The 20693-nt window shown below is 42.5% G+C and overlaps 1 protein-coding gene across 1 annotated transcript in view; it reads right to left on the bottom strand.

The window, feature by feature from the left end:
• Positions 1-20693, bottom strand: part of abca2 (ATP-binding cassette, sub-family A (ABC1), member 2) — a 127677-nt gene that overhangs the window by 23364 nt on the left and 83620 nt on the right. Inside the window, exons 13-26 of the mRNA XM_085787608.1 lie at positions 14558-14731; positions 13066-13168; positions 11407-11521; positions 10733-10923; positions 9236-9386; positions 8931-9135; positions 8191-8355; positions 7086-7266; positions 5732-5944; positions 4945-5141; positions 3512-3685; positions 2841-3037; positions 1775-1919; positions 1383-1673 (exon numbers count right to left, since the gene is read on the bottom strand). Coding sequence (XP_085643734.1) covers positions 1383-1673; positions 1775-1919; positions 2841-3037; positions 3512-3685; positions 4945-5141; positions 5732-5944; positions 7086-7266; positions 8191-8355; positions 8931-9135; positions 9236-9386; positions 10733-10923; positions 11407-11521; positions 13066-13168; positions 14558-14731 — 2502 coding nt within the window. The remainder of the gene's footprint in view (positions 1-1382; positions 1674-1774; positions 1920-2840; positions 3038-3511; positions 3686-4944; positions 5142-5731; positions 5945-7085; positions 7267-8190; positions 8356-8930; positions 9136-9235; positions 9387-10732; positions 10924-11406; positions 11522-13065; positions 13169-14557; positions 14732-20693) is intronic.

Raw genomic sequence — 20693 nt, 5'->3', positions numbered from 1 at the left:
AAGAAAAACACAGACAGTCTGTGAGACCGTCTTGGCAGTTCTAGTGTTAAAATTGTTTCATATTAAAAAAGAAAAAACAGAATCACAGATACTGTGGTTTATTACTTCATGCATTCTTCTTTGTGAAAATCATATAACGGAGAAAGAGCGCAATGCCGAGATGAATGAACGGAGCGATATTGCGTTGGTCAAGCCAAAAGCCGAAAAATCTATTCGTGGCGGTAATTTATTTGTGGTGGGCCGCAAGAAATAGGTAGTCAGACAGACGTCATGCACCGCTCTACTTAGACACTAGTTACAGGGAAATTAAGATCTACTTGATCTACCACACTACAGTAAGGAGGGGAGAACAGTGCAAGCTTCATAATCCAGCCTGGTTCGCCATTATTAGGCGGTACTTAGACAGAAATAAGGCTCTAGTTAGACATTAGTTACAGGGAAATTAAGGTCTACTTGACACTAATTACATTTCTGGACTTACGGAGTATGGATGAGAGGAATAGCACCTGTCATGAGTTTTCTGTGTCATTAAATAATACAACATTTTATAACTCTCTGAATGACTCTTATTGTGGATGTACTACTGTATAGTTTATGTTTTGCCTTGAAATGACAGTACAATACCTCCATAGATGTGCATTTTAGAGAGGTAAGTTTGCTACCAGCCAGCCTGTTATTAGCCAATTTCCATACTGTATACCCATTTGTCAACATATTCTTATTCCAAACCATACAATTAATTAATAAATAATAAATCCCTGGAATATGGATGAAATTTGCCTGCTGACACCTAGAAAAAAATGATTGTAACAATTGCAAAGAGCAAAAACTTGTGCTCATATTGTACAGTAGACTATTTGATTAAATATACCTGGTACTTCAAATGATTCGGAAGTTACACCTTGAGTTCCGTGAATTACCCAGTAAATAGCTGCGAGACTGTAGTTCTGCTATAAGACTGGAGAAAGTTGGTGGGAAATGACCTGGAGTTACACTGACTGGAAGTCCGGGCAAAGTATGACGTAATTGAACGGGAATTATGCTCTAAGATTCAGCCTAGTTATACGTAAAACACAGGGAAAATAGTGGGGGAATTAAGCGAGAGTCTGTGGAGTTAGGTGCAACGTACGTAGGTGAAAGTGAGCGCTAGGTACGCACCAAGACGCAGGCCGTATTATGTAGTGTTACCGGAAGTTGATTATATAAAGGTGCAGTCACATCTCTGCACTGCAGTTTCTTATCATTTTCAATTCTCCTTCACATCCTTTCTTAACCTCATGATATATCACATAACCCCAGGGTAGGAGAAGTGGCTAGGAAAGAGGGTGGTTTACATGCCATGAAGTGTCTGACAGAGCACAGCTGAAATCTTGCTGTCTTACCCCTTAAGCTGGCGGAGTCAGACTCTTGGCCATTGTCAAAAAGTGGACAGTAATCTCCATAGAAATCTGCATAGAGCCCCCCTTCGTCCCCTCTCGTGGAACCGATGGATGAAGAGGATTTCAGGGAGGAATGGCTCTGGCTCAGTTTAGCACATGTCACCAGATTACTCAGCTCCACCTCCAGCTTCTCACCCTCCACTGAAGATGCCATCTCACACTGTGTCCCCCACAGGCCTCCAGAACCCACTGAAGATTTCCCCACTGAGCTGCCCCCTGGGGAACCCTTCATGTCTGCAGGGAGAGAGAGAGGAGCACATTAAATCAGATAGTACACTCTGTATAATAAGGACAAAAACGTTGGATGTATGTGGATGGTGGATGTGTCGTACTACCTGGAGGCCCAGGAGAGGTCTCACCAGCATCGCTGTTCTCCAGCGACTGGTCCTCATCTGAAACCTTGAGAAAGACCTCCTCCAGGGTGGTGTCCATCACCCCAAAACTGGTCAGGGCCAGGCTGTCCAGACTCTGCTCTAAAGCCTAAAGACACACAAAACAGAAGAGAGTGAACCAGCTACCCATCTACCTACCCAACTACCAACTTACCACTGTTCATTATATGAAATATATGTTCACTGGACCCCTTGATTTTTCCACTTGTCATATATTAGACGTTTCTAAAATTTCTTAAATCAAAACAAACAGTAAATAAATAATGGAGATTTATACCTCTGAGGGCCCCTCTACAATAGAAATCAATATTGTTCATAAAGTTCCCACAAATGTGTGTCATCATGCAAAACCTCATCGTGGTCCTGCAGGTAGAAGCGCCTCGGGGTGACTCAGTGCTCTACACTGTGTGCATTTGCGGAGAACGCATCCCCTCGCGCAAAATGGGGACCCATGGATCATGGTGCCCTACACACTGTGCAGATTCTGTGTGTAGGGAGGGGCGGCTCTGCTAACGGTTATCAGAGGGTCCAGAAATACAGTCTGTACAGTCAAAGGGTTTCCAAAAGGAGGAAATGTATCAGTTACAGTTAATTCTAAATTTACTTCACTGCTGCAGAGAAAGATAAAATTCACCATTTTCCTTTTGCCTACAAAGCACATATGAATAAAATAATCAATCAACATCATGACTGAGAGTTTCCACTTTGAACTGCAGTTAACCAACGACAGTCTCATAAACACTATTTCAGGGTTCATGCATCACAAACTTGGGGTGACCAGTCAACTTGTGTGGACAGGGGGCTGGCTAAATCAACCTGAAATCTCACCAGCTCAGAGAGGGCAAATTTACAGATAGCACAGACACTAATACTTGGTTCAGACTCTTCCAGTTGCAAGCTAAAAAACAACATTAACACATAAAAGATGCTAACTGCATGAACCATTCTGATCCGCCTGCTAGTCTCTAGAAACTTTTGACAAGAAACTTTAATGTGTTTATTTATCTACCTGAAAAAGTCTCTCAAAGCAGCCCTTCTTCACAGCCTCAGAGGGGAGCACATAGGACAGCTCAGTGTTGGAGTCAGAGATAAGAAGGCAGGAAGCAACAAAATGGCGAATAAACTGGGTGACCCGGGTCTCTGAGCAAGGCGACAGAGAGGAGGAGGGAGACAGTGATGAAGGAGGCTGCAGCTGTCTGCCTTGGCCTGAAGGATGAGGGGAAAACATGCAAAATGATGGATGGATGGATGGATGGATGGATGGATGGATGGATGGATGGAGAGGTGGAGGACAGTTTGGGTTATTGGAAAAAGCGAAGGATGAAGGAAAAGACAAAGAAAACACATTGATATCAGTCAAAACCTACAGGCAGAAGTGAGAACTGAGAAAAGGTAAGAGGCAGGTCAACAACCTGGCAACCAATTAATGACTTTTCACAGTCAGGAAACTACAGGGAAATTTATTAACTCGATGGAAACATCATGTATCCTGTTTACATCACCATTGTTAGCCTGTTACTCATGCTGATATTGACTAATTCTAAATGACAGGAGCTAAGCCTGGGGTTGAAATGGTTCCAAGACATGTCCAGGGACATTTTCTGCTGTCAGTACCACTGTAATGTAACAGCCATTCAGAATTCATACAGAAAACTTGCACACATGTACCCATGAACAAACCTTGCTCTTCACTCTGCTTTTTAACCAGTGTCAGTTTGTATCCGTCTCCATAAGTGCTCTTCAAGAAGAGTGGTGAGCCACAGCATTTCAGTTTCCCATGTGAGATAATGGCAATGCGATCTCCCAGAAGGTCTGCTTCATCCATGTGATGGGTGGACAGCAGAATCGTACGACCTGAGTCAAAGATGGAACACACATTGACACCATATACAAAAGTTGGTTTGCACAATGATTATCAGGCATTTCATGTACACAACTGTGACAGAGTACCGCAGCAATTACCCCTGGTTTAACATATGGACACAAGTTAGCATTTCAACCTAGTCCCAAGTTCAGTGGGTTTTTTGTATGTTGAGGTTAGATAACTCAAATAAGGTCTTTATTTAACTCAAACAAAATTCTAAAATCAGCATAGAGCTGCATAGAGTTACTCACAGCCCTTAAGTGGTTGTTTGCAAACTGTAATGGAAATTTTTATGTTTATGACCCTTGATTGAATGAATATGTATACTCATGAACCTTAGGTGAACCTTGAAGAAAGCACAAGTTACACTTGTCTGCTGTGCATAGGGCAGTATGCAGGTGTCCGACTTGGTTCCTGTTATTTTGTGATGATTACGCTTAAAGCAGAAGTAAGCGATCCGGTCGTTTTGGCTAACTTCTTGTGAGCCGATGGAGTTAGCAGTCCCCGCCCTCGTCATGGATCTATTGGTCCTCGTCCCTACGTCACCACATTCACGCGCATCCCTTGGCTGCACACACAGAGAGGACCGCCCCTTTATGCCGTTCTCTCTCCTCATTGGATAAAGGTTGTAGGATACAAGGAAAGTTTTCTCCTCGGCTTACAGCAGAGCAGAGTGACTGACAGACCCGTGTTTCAGACTAAACACTCAAAATAAGTGATTGCTGTCGGAAGATAGAACTATTTAAGACTTATATTAACACAAACATTCAGCTTACTTCTGCCTTAAGCAAGCAGTTGTCTCCATATCCAAAACCACGGTGAGACGCCATTCCAAACGTTTACTTTCATGTTTCGGAATGCCGATAAGTTGGTTAAATTTGCTGTCATAGAGCACAAGAATTGACTGCTGCGGTAGTACAGTGGGTAGAGCAGTTACCTGCCACACAGGTGATCGAATCCCGTAAGGGGTACACAGTTGTATGTTTTTTGTGTTTTATATTAGCCCACTGTGCATTATTAGCTGGCCGGGGACACTAACAATTTGTTAGTGTTTATTTCAGTATGCAAAAAAGTCAGACTCCAGGCAGCCTCATCTTTTGAAATGAAGAAAAGCAAGCCAAGGAATACTTTTGGTGATTGGTGAGAGGTATTACCAAAGGATACAGTTACATGATAGCCTTTATAATCAGCATCATCATTTATAATCAGCTGTTGCAGGGACACCCTCTGCTATAGAGCCTCAACTCACCCTGTTTGTACTTGAGGATGAGGTCCCAGATGGCCCTGCGGGCATAGGGGTCTACTCCCGCTGTAGGTTCATCTAGGATGACAGCCCTTGAGCCACCAATGAAGGCGATGGCCACAGACAACTTCCTCTTCATCCCACCGGACAAAGTTTGCACCAAACTGTGACGCTTATTTGATAACTCCAGGTCAACGATCATCCTGGAGACATGTAGCGAAGACAGACATGGAGCAAGTGTAAAGGGTTAAAAACTAAGTTCATTGAGTGTAGAGGTTAAAAAAGATGTTTAAAATACATTGAATTCATAGAAAGAAATGATTAAAAACAGTATACAGAAAATAAAGTAGTTGTACCGTTCATTATGTGTAAAAATAATAATGAGTGCATTTAAAATTGTGTTGGAAATGGTTTAACAAAAAAGAGTTTTTTCAAATTCATTTTATTGTGCAAATAATGGGATTTCAGTGCTCATTTTATTGTACTGTTGTTGTTTTTGGTGTTAGCGCGATACCCTTGACCATGACCCCTTGCCTTAGAGGCAGATCCTGCAGAATAAATCCTGCAGTCCTGCTAAACAGAAGCCGATGTCGTTCTGCCTCTTTGTATTAACATACAGGTGGGTTTAACTTCTTCTAGAGTACACTTGGAGGTCTTTAATTAGGCAAGGCAATTAAATTGATATACAAGATCTAGAATACAATATCATGGTTGTTTGTTGTTATCTTAGTTATTTGTTTTCATCCCCACAATTTGTAATGCTGTTATATTTGACCAACAGATAATTACTGACTTGTCCATCTCCTTGCGTATGTCTTCTTCATCTATGCCTTTGAGTCTGGAGTAGAACCACAGGTGCTCCTCCACGCTCAGCTTGTCAAACAGGACATTGTGCTGCGGACACATGCCCAGGTTCTGACGAATACGCTCCATCTCTGTGCGGATATCATGACCATATATGGTGGCAGAGCCAGAGGTGGGTGGGAACAAACCTGTCAGGATGGACCTGTGTTGGCAGTCAACAGAAGTAAAATCAGTCATCAAATACTTCAAGTAGTATCTATATGTTGTAAACATCAGTGTCTCTAATGCATTTTTTCTGATGCTTTTTCATATAGTTAGTAAAATGATTGATAACCCTATACTTGGTTTGTAAACATTGCAGCATACATGTCCAAGTCAGAAATCCAATTTCCTCCATTGTGAATGCATTGTCGATAAGAAGAATTTAGAAATCCAGGAAAACTGATAAAGCTGGGCTTGACCTAGCCTGATCAGTGCATCCTGGTTAAATCTGTTGCACATTTGCTAGCCAGGATGACAGGGTGCAGGCATGTCAAGCCGGGTCTAAGTAATTCAGATAAGTGTGTGTCCATATCCATCTTAAATAGGCCACATAATTGACCACAAATTCACCAAAGCAGCAAGTAACAGTTACTCACTTCACAAACCAAGCTTCATATCCCCTACGACCAGTGATGGCCGGTATAAATGGGCTAGCAGGGATAAGGGATAAGCCTTCCCTGCATTATACAATAAAGATGAGAAAGTTATTGTCTAAATAGTATACAAAAGATTGTTAGAAGTTTTAGTGAAACCTGAAGTGGCAACACACCAATTAGTTACAAGAAAAACACAGGATATCTCTAATGGGCTAATTTTCTGAACTGTTGAGTGACTAATTAATCTCCACCCGCAGCTCATCCTGATCTACTTTTGTTGTGCATGATGTATAGCTGTCGATATGAGTGGAGGTTCTTTAATTGCTCGTCTAATCGGCTGCAGTGGTGCGCCTAAGTGTTCTCACACTACTCGAACAACCATCGACCGATTCACGGATCACTTCCATGCTGATCCATGAAGAGCGATCTGAACAAGATCACGGATCAACAATGATTCATTGCACCACTAGACTTTAAATAACTAAAACAATCACAGCTCTGTCAGTTCACATTCTGCATTAAACTTTCTAGGCCACTTTGTGTGTGTGTGTGTGTGTGTGTGTGTGTGTGTGTGTGTGTGTGTGTGTGTGTGTGTGTGTGTGTGTGTGTGTCCTTCACCAGAAGGCAGCAAGTGCTACAGCAGAGGATACTAGATTCAGTTATATAGCACACACATGCACAAACATACACACTAGTCCCACTCACATGGTTGTAGTTTTTCCAGCACCGTTATGGCCCAGGAAGGAGACCACCTGGTTTTCATGGAGGTTAAGGCTTAGTTTGTTGAGAGCCAGTTTGCTGCCGGTTTTGTACACCTTGGTCAGTTTGTCTATACACACCACCAGTGGCAGGTGGCTCGGCTCTTCTTCTATGCCTCGCATCCCTTCTGGAGTGACAAGGAGAAAAGGAGAAGTGTTATTCTTAAACTACGTTTTGTCCTAATTGTCTCTTACTTGATGATGTTGTGGTCATATAACATACTGGCCTTAAAACATCTTAATTAAAATCTAACTTTAGAAGCCATCCAAGGTTTTTGCTGTTGATTTTTTCATATAAAGCTCTTCAATGCTGAGCACAGACTAACAAAATAGTGAAAACTAAATAGTGAGCCTGAGTTGGTGCGGGTGTATAGAACATGAGCACTTAAAGGTAGGGCTGGAGATCCTATTCATTTTTTGAAACCCTCTTCACACTCCGAATCAAACCAATTAATTGAATGCTTTTCACTAAAATGAGTCACCTATGGGACAGGCAATCCTGAAAAAACAGCATCCAATCATCTTGCATGCCATGTTCAAGTCAATTGAATCATGATGTGTGAATCAAGTTTCCATCTCTGTCCCTCTCTCCCTCCTCTGGGCGTACTGCTCTTCTTGCACTAATTGCGTGCATGCTCAGAGTCTTCACAGAGTTACTACCGTGGAAAAGACAACGCCAGTAATCCAGTGTACCACAGTGAAGTCTAGTAGGTGGCAATGTAACTGTAAGCTTGATGCTGGGTGGTTTATTGTGATGTTAGGTGTTTTCTTTCACGTGAATGAGTCATGAGAAAAAGCTGGCAGACAGTTAGTGATGCTGCACAGTGACATGTGACAGTATCACGGAAAACTGTGTTGCTCAGATTTGGGATTACATTGGGTCACGCCTTTGCGCTTCACCTTGATGTGAACCCAATTCTGAACAAGTGTTGCGTGTTCTTGTGCTCTGGAGGCCTGACTTCGGAGAGCCTGCTTCGAATGTGGCCTGCTAGAACCATTTTTCATGAATCTCCAACTCTACCTTTAAGCTCCAAATGAATATTTGTCCATACCAGATCTCCGCTGGTCCATCGCACAAGCCTGATCTTCCTCCATCACACTCAGCCTGGTAGTCCTACCTCCACCCCATGGCCAATCCCAGGTCTCAGCACGCCCACTTCCTGACCAATAAGACCTCTGCAGGGGGAAGTACCATGGTCGAGGTAGCCCGTACATTCCTGTAAGTGAGGGAAAACACTGATCTATACTGCCTGAAAGACATGAGAGGGGACTGAGAGGTTAAAGGGATAGTAGCATTTTTTTAAAGTGGGGTTGTATGATCTACAAATAGCCCCTAAGTACTTTAATTGCAGTAGAAGACTCTCTGCACCCCTCCCGTTAGCAACGCCAGCCCATAGCCCTGCCCAGAGATTTACAACATACAGTGTTGTGAACAGACCCAAAGAAATGGCCTATTTTCGCGGCCTAAAAGAGGTTTTACCCGAAAAAAAAAAAAAATCACAGTTCCATTGTTCGCTATAATATAATTTTTTCCAGCCCCTCAAAGTGCAGGAAAAACGCAGTTTTTATTTGGACCTAACCAACTCACGTATCCCTCCGTCCAGGATTCCGTTTCTTTGGGTCTGTTCACAACACTGTATGTTGTAAATCTCTGGGCAGGGCTATGGGCTGGCGTTGCTAACGGGAGGAGTGCAGAGAGTCTTTTACTGCAATTACAGTACTTAGGGGCTATTTGTAGATCATACAACCCCACTTTAAAAAAAATGCTACTATCCCTTTAATGATTTCATACCTGGATGCACAGCCTCTATGTACCAGGTGAGAACACCATACACACTGGCATCAATGATGAGCATCATCATGGATAGACCCAGGTTAAAGTCATCACCTTCTACTGGTGACTGGGTTATGGTCCGCCACTGAATGCCAACGCCTGCTACCTCATACAGTGCAAAATACTTGGAGCCAAGGCCGAAGGCTGTGGTGGACATCAGAGACTGAGGACACACAGGTGAAGCAAGATTTTGACATTGGTTATTGAAATAATACTTTACAGTGATAATGTGAGAAGTTGGGGAAAAAGAGAGATGGCCTTACAGCGATGCACTTCTCAAAGGCAGTGATCTTATCATGGGCCACCTCCTCCCTAATGGCCACATACATGTAGGGCACATAGCTGAGAAAGTAGATGATTCCACCACAGGCTGAGGCCAGCTTGGCCTTGGAGTAGATCACTGACACCAAAAAACTGGAAAACAAGTTACATTTATTTTCATGTAGTTTACTGAAATTTTGTGTATTCCAGGGGTGAAACTCAAAAGAGATTTGACAATGAAAAAAATGGTTTATGTTCTTAGCCAGAATTCTATTGGTGAATGTCTTACTGAAAGGCATTATAAAATTGGCAATAACCCAAAACATAGCATAGCAAACTGAACCATGAATGTTGTGTTGTATTGTTCCACACCGGTGTTTGATGGAGTGTGAATGTTATGCAAATAGAGTTTAAAGGGATAGTCCAGTTTTGTTGAAGTAGGGTTGTATGAGACTTTCCCCCAGTTAGCCATATGTTTTATGTCTTAACCCTCTCTCTGTCCAAACTGTTGGGAGCTGGTTATAATGTTTTGGCTCGTTGCTGGTAACTGGCGTCTTGGAGTCCGGGCCAAAGTGTGGGAAGGAAGGAGGATGAAGTTGTGCCGTTTGTGCAAAAGCGCACATTTAATTCCTTACTTTAGCAAAGGCAGAACACAACACCAAACCCTGTCTGGACACTGCTGCGGACTAGACACTTGGCATTAACAGGACCTAACTCTTTTTATGTACGTCTGTCACCGTAGATTTTTACCTTCCTGCACCACTACGTCACACACATGCACCGGGCCACAGTCTTAAAGGGACAGGGCTGGCTGGTGACACATACCAGTGTATAAATTATTTATAGTGCATCAACATCAGTGCAGCACGTTGTGCAGCCTGCCTGTGCAGAGGAATAATGAGTGAGTTAGAAACCCCGCAGATGCCCAGTCTTTTTTTTTTTTGAGGGAACGAAGTAACTAATAATAATGCAACGTAAGGTAGTTAAATACGTGTACGAGTAATCAGAACAGTAAATTGTTTACGCTACTTTTAAAAGGAGTAATAAGTAATTTAAAACGAGGAGCGAGCCGAGCCGAGCAGACACTGTGTAACCCAGGGGAGACAGCTCTCCATTCTGAAACACCTCCATTCTGACACTGCTGTTCCGAAAGCCCCCCACTCCGAAACACCCTTGTTCCGAACCCCTCCCTGCAGCTGTCCATGGTGCTGAACCAGGTGACACACCGGTTTACCGGTATACCCTTTTCAATTTGTTTAAGGTTATTTGTTTGTGTTTAGGTAGGTTATATTTGCATAGAATATTTTATGGCAACCAGAAAAACAATGTTTGATCCGGCATTTATTTGGGTTGGGCGTTTAATATAAAAATATTTTGCTACACCCGGTGGATAATTGGGAGTCGGACATTATTTGAAGTTTTACGGTATGCTATATGAACACAATGTTTCATTGTCTGAGTTGTAACAGTCTCAACTGTTGAGCCATAGGAGATCTCACCAGAACATGATGGTGGCTACAGCATAGATAGTGAGGAAGAGCCAGATGATGAAAGGATTGCTGTGCAGCAGCACCCGCCCATACTTCAAGATTGCTGTCAAAGCAGTGACCGAGATCGACAGCTGGACAAAGCCGGTGATGAACCACGCCACCCAGTGGACTGCATTGTTCAGACCCATCATCTTCATCACCTGAGAAAACGGCATAAATGTTACAGCTTACATTTGTCACTTAAAATTATTTTGGCTCATGTCATTTTTTTGGTAAACCAAACTTAATGGGTCTGGTTCATGAAACTTGAGCAGCACGAATTTGTGTGTAAACTTTGTGCAGACAGAAATTTCATTCATCAATCTTTTGGTAGCGCTGATCTTTTCGTAGCTACTCACAAAATCTACAGCTGCTCCTATACACTGGAAGGTTATGTATCATAGAAATCTAAGATGTCTCAGGCTAAACAGACAACTTGTCATGGCACACTTTCACTGTTGGTTTTAGTCTGCATATGAAATATTGTTTACAAACAGAAAAAGAAAGAATATTACCAGTATTAGTACCAGTATTGGCAACAATACTATACATCACACAAGCTCTGCTCATTGACAAAATACCAAACACCAGGCAAATCAAGGCTGTGCCCCCAGACTGATCACAGACATGCATCACAGGCTAACCTCTTTGAGTCGGTGCTCCTTCTCAGCCACAATGTGTTGAATCATCATGGCTACTGAGTAAACCCAGGAGATCACCATGCACAGAGGCATCATGTGCTCAATCACAAACAGAAAACTGAAAGAAACAACACAGGGTATCATCTTTTAAACAATACTAATTAAAATGCACAGGATCCTCACAATTTCCAATATACACAAATGTGTGACACCCATGTATTAAAGGTAGAGTCTGGTCAGGTAGAGTCAGTCCAAGTGAAGCGCTGGAACGGCGGGTCGATACCTGCCCGTATGGTGGTGGGGGGTGGGGTGGGGGTTGTGACCATGAGTTTCGCTTTACCGCGCACTGCTGTCATGCATGTGTGTGTGTGTGTGAGAGAGAGAGAGAACGCCAATAACAGAGAAAGAGCACTATGCGGAGATCAATGAACGGAACGATATTGCGTTGGTCGAGCCAAAAGCCGCATTTTATAACTCTCTGAATGACTCTTATTGTGGATTTTTTACTGTATAGTTTGTGTTTTGCCCCGGGATGACGTTACTTCGACTTCCATAGATGTGCATTTTCGAGAGGTAATTTAGTTAAGTTAAGTTAAGTTTATTGTTGTCATTGCATAAAAACATATACAACAAAATTTTGCTCGGCAGTCTCCTATAGCAGCAAAGGGCTTAGTGTCAATAAATAATTAAATGTTTGCACACATATAAAGTGCAAAGGGCCAGTGTCAAATAAATAATTATGCATCAACATATTACAAAAATAAGTTACATAAAAAAACAATATCAACCACAGCACGTGTTAATGTGCGCGTGTGTGCATGCTATTTGGGGTTTGAGGGAGGGGGGTTAGGAGTTGAGTTTGAGTAAAAGTAAAGACGCTTCTCGTTTTCTCTGCACCATGCTGTCAATGCCTGGACCTCCTCCCTGTATGCCACTTAATTATTGTTGCAAGTTTGCTACCAGCCAGCCTGTTATTAGCCAATTTCCATACTGTATAACCATTTCTCAACATATTCTTATTTCAAACCATACAATCAATTAATAAACAATAAATCCCTGGAATATGGGTGAAATTTGCCTGCTGAAATGATTGTAACAATTGCAAAGAACAAAAGCTTGTGTTACACCTTAAGTTCTGCGAATTACCCTGTAAGTAGCCGCGAGTTGTGTGGTAAGACTGGAGAAAGTTGGTGGGAAATGGAGTTACACTGGAAGTCCGGGCAAAGTATGATGTAAATGAACGGGAGTTACACTCTTAAGACGCAGCCTAGTTATACTGTAAAACACAGGGAAAATAGTGGGGGACGTGAGCAAGAGTTACTCTGTACTTCTGTGGAAGTTGGTGTAAAGTAGGACATGTTAGGGAGTTACGCGGTAAGACGCAGCTTATTTATACTGTAAGGCACAGGGAAAATAGTGGGTTAGGGTTAGATTAGATTAGATTTCATATTTTGAGCAAAAACCTCCAGACTCTACCTTTAAGTAGAAGTATTCTGCATTCCAAAATACGATGGTTTTGGAATGCACAGCCTTTTAAACTGTAGATTATTTCTTAGGATAAACACTTAACTACCTCATGATTTCATTACCATTAGACCTTAACAGAGCACAAAAGACAAAACATGAGAGGTGCCACTTTTAAATGGAAAACCCATTTCTTACTCGTCTCTTGTGTAACATGGGTACGGGAACATTTGAACGTAGTTGCCGGGCTCAACCACATCATGGCCCACAAATGTGTTGATGATGGCTCTCTCGATCATATCTGGAGGTGATAGAGATAGGCAGAGAGAGATACATAGGCAGATACTTTATAATCCACATTTGAAAACTTGTCTTAAATGCCAACTATGCCACAAATCCTTAAAACATAAGAAACACCACATTGTGCACCATTAAAACATTACTGGTCTCTCTAAGAAAAACATTTCTCCAGTCCAGTTATTTAGCTGCACATGTTCTGATGAGGACCAGAAAGAGAGCACACATTACACTCATTTTAATATTATCTATTGTTTTATTATGAAAAGCACTGCTTCCTTCTGTATGAAAAGTGCTCTGTAAATAAAGTTTGACTGATTCATTGGTAGGTTTTAGCAGACAAGTGAGTGGAGAAAACAGAACAGAGAAAGGTAACCTTCCATTTTTGTGTCGCTGTTTCTTATAAATATGTATTAAAAGTAATGTGTGTTGTAAAATGTAATTTTTATGCATCATTAATGCATTATGTTTATGGTCTGGAAAATTATAACGAGATTGCATCAAGTGCTTAGTGCTCCGTGTTGCATTGCTAGTGATGGCTACTGTGTTCACATACTGAAAATAGTATATCTGGTGGTAAAACAGGCGCAGTAATCCTTGTTCTGTACTCCGCGTTTTCATGCAGGTATGTGAGGTTGCACTGTATTTTGTTGTTTTGTCCCCCAATGCGAGTTGTGTTGTGATTCTACAAATGTAAATTATTGATGGGAATGTGATGGATATTGTTTTATTCAAACATTTTTTTTTAATTGATTTTTTTTCTAATTGAATGCATGTTATTTCTGTGTGTTCTCGCCCTTTTTCTCTGGATTCAATGGGAGAAGGTGCAGTAATCCTTGTGAAGAAACCATTTCAGAAAACCACTGTACTCTGCTGTTTTCATGCAGGAGTAATAAATGTGCCTGAATCCACGTGGTCGTCCTGTCCTACGTTAAGCCAGACACAACGCAGAATAGACTCTGCTACAAAACTGATGCCGTGACCTGCCGTGACCGGCGTTGCTGGACGTCAGCTGGATCTGCCTGCGCCGTGAGACACTGTTAGCATTGGATCCTTTGGGCAATAATTAGTTTGGTGCAAATCCCAAATATATGTTGTAGAGACATCAAAAAGTGATATTTTCATAATATGTTCTCTTTAAATAAAGGGCCTAGTTTACAGGTCACATATGACCTGGCTCTGACCTAAGCAGGTATATTTTCACAAGTGCACAGTGTTCACTAGGCAATTTACCTAAAAACAAAAACAAATCTTTGTTTTAGGGAAAGAAAGCTAAACAGTTAACTTGACATCACTGTCTGGTTCCTTGTGGATACAGTACATTACCATGAAAATGATAACTCACACCCTAAAGGCTCACATTATTAGGAACCATTGGTTTTCCTTCACATACCTTGGATCCAAACAAAACCATACAGGAAGTAGAATTTTCCTCCAGTGTTGGGCCCAGGACGCCAGTAAGCCCGTCTGATTTCATTGGTCTTCTCTGTAAAGCTGGAGTTCTGTCTAATTTTGTACAGAACATGGGGTGGCAGGGAGCCATCTTTGTTAGTCTGGAAAATCACACCTGAAAAGAAAAAGAGCATGTATCACAAAAACTTACATTAAAATTACATTCAGTGTCAGTGGGAGCTGGTCACCCTTTTTTGCCAGTGCATAAAAGTTTCAGTCTTTAGACTGAATATTTGATGGGCCATGATAAAAAACCCAATGGGCTGTCAGTGATGCACGGACAGGAACCAAAGGCAGACTCAGTTGAAGACACAAATGGTGAAGTAACACAAGATATTTATGACTTACTAGAATATCAAACGGCATGAAAACAGGGAACAACGCAGACAATCCAACAGAGGACAATGGAGGACCGCATTATAACCAAACTTTCCGACCAACTCTCTACTGACCATCAGGGGTGGATTGGCCATAGGGAGTACCTGGAGTTTTCCCGGTGGGCCGGTCAATAATGGGCTGGCAGTGGCTGCCGGGTTTTTTTTTTTGCTGCAGCCCAGCGAGAGAGAGACATGCACCGGCCCACAGAGCTCAGCTTCAGCCCACAGAAACATTAGAGGCCCTCCAGCAGGTGTCGCAGGCGGAAAGTGAAAGTGAGGCTCCCACTGCCACGGTGGTACCGGAGGAGGAGGAGATTGATAGTGGTGATAGCAGGTGTGTGGTCGCTAACATGTTGTGGATAAACACTCATTCACTAAATGTTCAGAACCGTTGTCTATGAACTTTACTTGACATAATAGATGTCTGCGTAGTGTGTGGTGTGTTATAAAAATCTAGTTATCTAAAGTGTTGGAAAATAATATACTATCCTGATTAATTAATAGTTGCTTTTATTAACCACTATTTTATATTTTCATTAAGGATGCCACACATTTTCAGATCTACAATCTTAAACCAATACTAAGGAACTTTTCAACGTTCATATAATATTTTCATAACTTTTGTGATGGTACATCGACTTACAACAGGTTGAATGACACCTCTGTCATGGCCTGAGGGGGTCTGTATCGCCTTCACTGGCACTAAGCAGCTTCGAGGAGCATGGTAGGAACCCAGCTCTCACTTAAGTTTCACTTTCACTTTCGCGAGTCACGACGAGGAGGGAGCAGGCAATGCGGCACCTTTCCGTCGGATTGTGTTATGTGTGTTTACTGTGAAATGATCCGCTGGTAACAGAAACTTAGTTTAGACGTATTCTGTTAATTTCCATGCACCGGGAGATCAGGATGTTCACAGTGCTACGCGCTAGTGCTCATGGGAAATGGAGTCTTCCTTCAGGCAAAACACTACCACTTTGGGCCACTGGCGCCGCCAAACTCAACCAAAACTGAAAGTTCTTTAGTACTGCTTTAAAACTCACAGGTTGCAATGTGGTGTGGTTTGAGCATGTAGATCTACTATTTTCACAATTTTTGACCTATAATTACATCCCCCAAATCAGGTCACCAGAGTTAAAGCTATAGTGCGTAACTTCTGTCGCCCCCTAGAGGATTTCTGCATTATTACAACGATACGGTAGGGCTGCACGATTATGGCCAAAATGATAATCACGATTATTTTTGTCGATATTGAAATCACGATTATTAATCACCAAAGCAACTGGCATTTAACTGTGTAAACCAACATTGATGTTAGTTTATTGTTTTTTTTTAATAATAGTTGTCAGTTGTCAAGTGCAAGTTTTTTTTCCTCTAGAATTAATGAATTGTTTAATTTTATATTCTATTTTTTTTTTTTTAAACTTCCCCTATTAATCACGATTATACATTATGTTAGATAAAACATGTTTTTATTGCACTTTCTATTTGAAACAAACAATAGGCTATGTGAACAAGGCTTTCAGTTCAAAATAAAACGTAAAATAAAAATAAATAATAGCCTAAAATAAAATTTACCCAAGACAAAGGGCTAGCGAAAAATAAATGCCATTGCAGAGTGCAGAGGTGTCATTCTGTACAGTAGCATACAGATACTTGTGTAAAAAACAAAAAAATAAAAAATAGAATAGAAGTAGCTGCTGATTCAGCTCCTTTACTCAAATAAAAGTAAGAAAGTACAGGCTCTGAAATGTAATTTCAATTATACACAGAGATGTGTGGGCAAGAGTCTGTCCAGCATGGACCAAAGCACAGCAGGGACGGTTCAGCAGCAATTTGGAATGAATTAATATTTAATTAACAGACAAAGTGTTTTCACACAGGCAGCGCCAGCGTCCAGCAGGTCGGCCTAGCTCAACTGTGGTGCCACCAAAACGGTCACAGATCGCCATTACCGGCCGTTATGATCACGGTCGGAACGTTTTAATTACACAACGTAATATGTAATTAAAGGAGTCATCACCTGGTTTTTTATGTATCCAATCCCCCTTAAATTGCTTTGAATCAGTTCTTAAAACTTATTGGAAACTTTTTTTTTTTTTTAATTCACACATAGAGCTTGTTCTGACACTTTTTCATATGGCAACTTTCTCTCGTGAGAGTAGGCGCGAGGTTTTGACTGGTCCGGATGTTCATTGTATTAATATGTAATGAGGCGCGCATTGATTGGACGCAGGGAGGACAGAGTCGGAATGGTGGCTGGCCCTGTGGGCTACATGCAGGCTGTATTGGAAACCGTATACTATGCTGCTCTGTCGTGTACCGTAAAACTTCATAAAATAAAACAAAATTGTATCGGTTCATTGTAAAACATGTATTTATTGATGCAAATGTGGTGATTTCTGTACGTAGGCTACAGAGCCCCGGTGCAAAGCTGCTGCTCTGTGTGAAGCTTCACTTTTCATTCAAACAAACTAATGCTACTGCCACAATTGTTAGATTTCATCAATGTGACAAACATTTATCTCCTAAAAAGAATTTAACCAGTCGGCGGTAAACCTCTACAAACCTGCGGGTAAGTTAATTAACGACCGTTTCCTCCGCGGGCATGACAACGTAGTTTGACCGGTTAACGAGCAGCTGCAGGCGGGTTGCTGACGAGTCACTCTCCGCTCCTCTGCCTCGCTGGAGCTGCACTTCTCCCAACGCGAAGCAAACTTCTAAGCCGTCATTTGGATAAACTAACCACACATTGGGGATCTAAACCCTTACTTTCTCGCATGAACAAATATTAAAACTTAATAAATGAACGACCCTTTCCTCCGGCGGCATGACGACGTTGTTATCGGCCGGCTAAACGAGCACTGCAGGCGGGTTGAGGAGTCACTCCTCCTCCTCTCCTCTGGTGCTCACTGCAGCTGGCTGCACCTCACTTCTCCCAACGCGGAGCTAACTTCTAAACAGCCGTCATTCGGATAAACTAACCGCACGTTGGGGATCTAAACCCTTACTTTCTCGCATGAAAAAATATTACAACTTAATAAATTAACGATAGTTTCTTTCAGCGGCATGACGATGTCGTTCGGCCAGGTAAACGGGGTCATCCCTATGTTCCCACAGCCCTATGTTCCCACAGCCCTATGTTCCCTCATTTCTAACTTTTGTCGTCACTGAAAATTAGGCCCTAAGTTCCCTCAGCCCTATGTTCCCTCATTTCTAACTTTTGTTGTCACTGAAAATTAGGCCCTATTCCCACAGCCCTTTGGTCTCACCATTGGTTGTGTTTAGGCAATGAAGAAAGGAGTTGGTTAAGTTTAGTAAAAAGACCAGGTAGAGGCTAGACAGGCCAGATAGAGAGAGTCCAGATAGGTAGAGAGAGTCCAGAGGGAACATAGGGCTGAGGGAACATAGGCACGCTCCCAGGTAAACGAGCGCTGCAGGCGGGTTGAGGAGTCACTCCTCCTCCGCTCCTCTGGTGCTGGCTGCAGCTGGCTGCACCTCACTTCTCCCAACGCGGAGAAAACTTTAAACAGCCGTCATTTGGATAAACTAACCGCACATTGGGGATCTAAACCCTTACTTTCTCGCATGAAAAATTATTAAAACTTAATAAAGTGACGAAATAACAGCGCTACAGTGGGAAATAAAACAACCCGTAATGGCGGCGCGGCAGAAGTCGGGGTGGTGGAAGAGAGGTGTGTTTATGAAAGCAGGCTCCACGGTGACGTCACCGTAGGAGCAGAATCAAAATCTCGTAATTTTGTGGTGCGCAGCCTCATGAGCTACTCTAGCTTAAACAAAGAGCCCAAACGAAAAAACTCAGCCACTTTCAAACCCCAGGTTTTCAGGCAAATTTCCACTGAGGTCCAACACCAGTGTACATGTTTTAACAAGGAAAAATGCGATTTCCGGGTGATGACTCCTTTAACACCAAAACGGCCGCATATGGGGTGACGGGGTCTCGGTCCAGCTTCGACACCACCCCGCAACCCGACCTCGATCCGATCCAGAGAGAGACGGCGACAGTATACGACAGCCTTTGGAGGTGCCGACTGACCAGACACAGACACACGTCATGTCTACATACTGTCACCGTCTGCTCCCGACATCGTCTCACTCTCACTTCAGAGTGAGATCCATACAGTCTATGAGTGAGACGTAACATCGGGTGCAGAAGGTGACAGAACGGCAGCATTTGAAGGTGCCGACTGACCGGCCGGGACACACACTCTGGATTGTAAACAACATGTAAAGGGAGGATGCGCTCGCTTGTTAGTTAGGCAGCTTCATGAAGCCCTAACCTCTCGTTTGCCCCCTGGTGGTTGGCGGACTATTGGTTGAGAAAGCGCTTGATTTGATATGCAGCACAGCCCGTTTTTTAATATGTTAATAATTGTGACGATCATCTTTATTTAATCGTGGCAGCCAAAATCGTGATCGTGATTAAAATTAGATTAATTGTGCAGCCCTACGATACGGTCGGCACCTATGGCCCGGTGTAACTCGCAACACACCACGCTGCTGGTCACGGACCACGGTTCACAGACTATACTCGCGACTCACCGCACACTGTTCGCCACAGCACACAGACTCCCCCGCAGCAAGTTACACACAGCAACACGGGCTACACACCTTGTAACTTACTGCTCGTTAGACTAACGATGTGGCGAACACCAGGCTGCTAACAATTACATTCATAACCGTGTTGCTTAGCAGCGGAGAGCTCTCCTCCCTTCTCGTTGTCAGGTAAAACCAGTCGTTTCCTGTGAGCCAGCGCGGGAATGTCAGCAACTACACCAAATACTGAAAAATACCGCGGGGCGTAAGCGTTGTATCATCTCCTCTTGTAGTGGCTTGGGTGAAACGGATATTTACAGACACGTAGAAGTTACGCACTATAGCTTTAAAGTGTTTCTATCAATACACTTTCTTCGTGCCCACTGTCCAATTTTTTTCAGTCAGTGTTTATGGTTTATTGTCCTTTCTTTTTTTTGAACACTTTATTTATGGACATTTTCAGATTAAATTACATCAAATAAGAGACAAGGAGAATGACCCGTTTCACATTATACAGTTAAAACTAATAAAACACTGATTAACTACATACACATTAGGGGTGTTCAAACTTATTCCATACTATTTCTCTACTTTTCATGTCCAGGTTTGTGCCCAGTACATCATCTCTCTCACCAGAGACCCCAAGCCCACCCCATTGATTATTTCACCCGTCCCAACCAGACACTCTTCAGCTATTTTTTAACCATCACCCTCAACAATCAACAAGTAACCCCAAATGGCAGAGAGTTTTCCGCTGCGAGGATGGCACCATTTGAAAGTGGCTTTCATACAGTGAGGAACGCCACACACTGTTTTGCTTCGTTTGCATGGCATTTGCCAAGTACACTGACAAAAGTCAATTCATTACAGGAATGACAGATTGGAAGCATTATGGGCAGCGCATAGAAGAGCATAATGGCAGTAAGGCACACAAGGATTGTGCAGAGGCCATGCTACAGTCTTGCAAAGCTGACATTAGGAGTTTGCTTGCTGGCAACCAGATGTCTGCTCACGGAAAGTCAGAAAGAGGCGGCAGGTTCTGGAGTGTATAGTGGATGTATAAGATAATAGGCAAGAGGGGGCTTAGCTACAGGCACCAAGAGAATTAGGCAGCATACACTCTTGAAGATATCACTCTACAGTAGA

This window comes from Trachurus japonicus, chromosome 9 (genome assembly GCF_045865225.1).
Source record: "Trachurus japonicus isolate A0001 chromosome 9, Traja_1.0".
Taxonomy (NCBI): Eukaryota; Metazoa; Chordata; class Actinopteri; order Carangiformes; family Carangidae; genus Trachurus; species Trachurus japonicus.
Note: the sequence above shows the minus strand (reverse complement) of the source record. Positions and strands in the feature narration are given on the sequence as shown.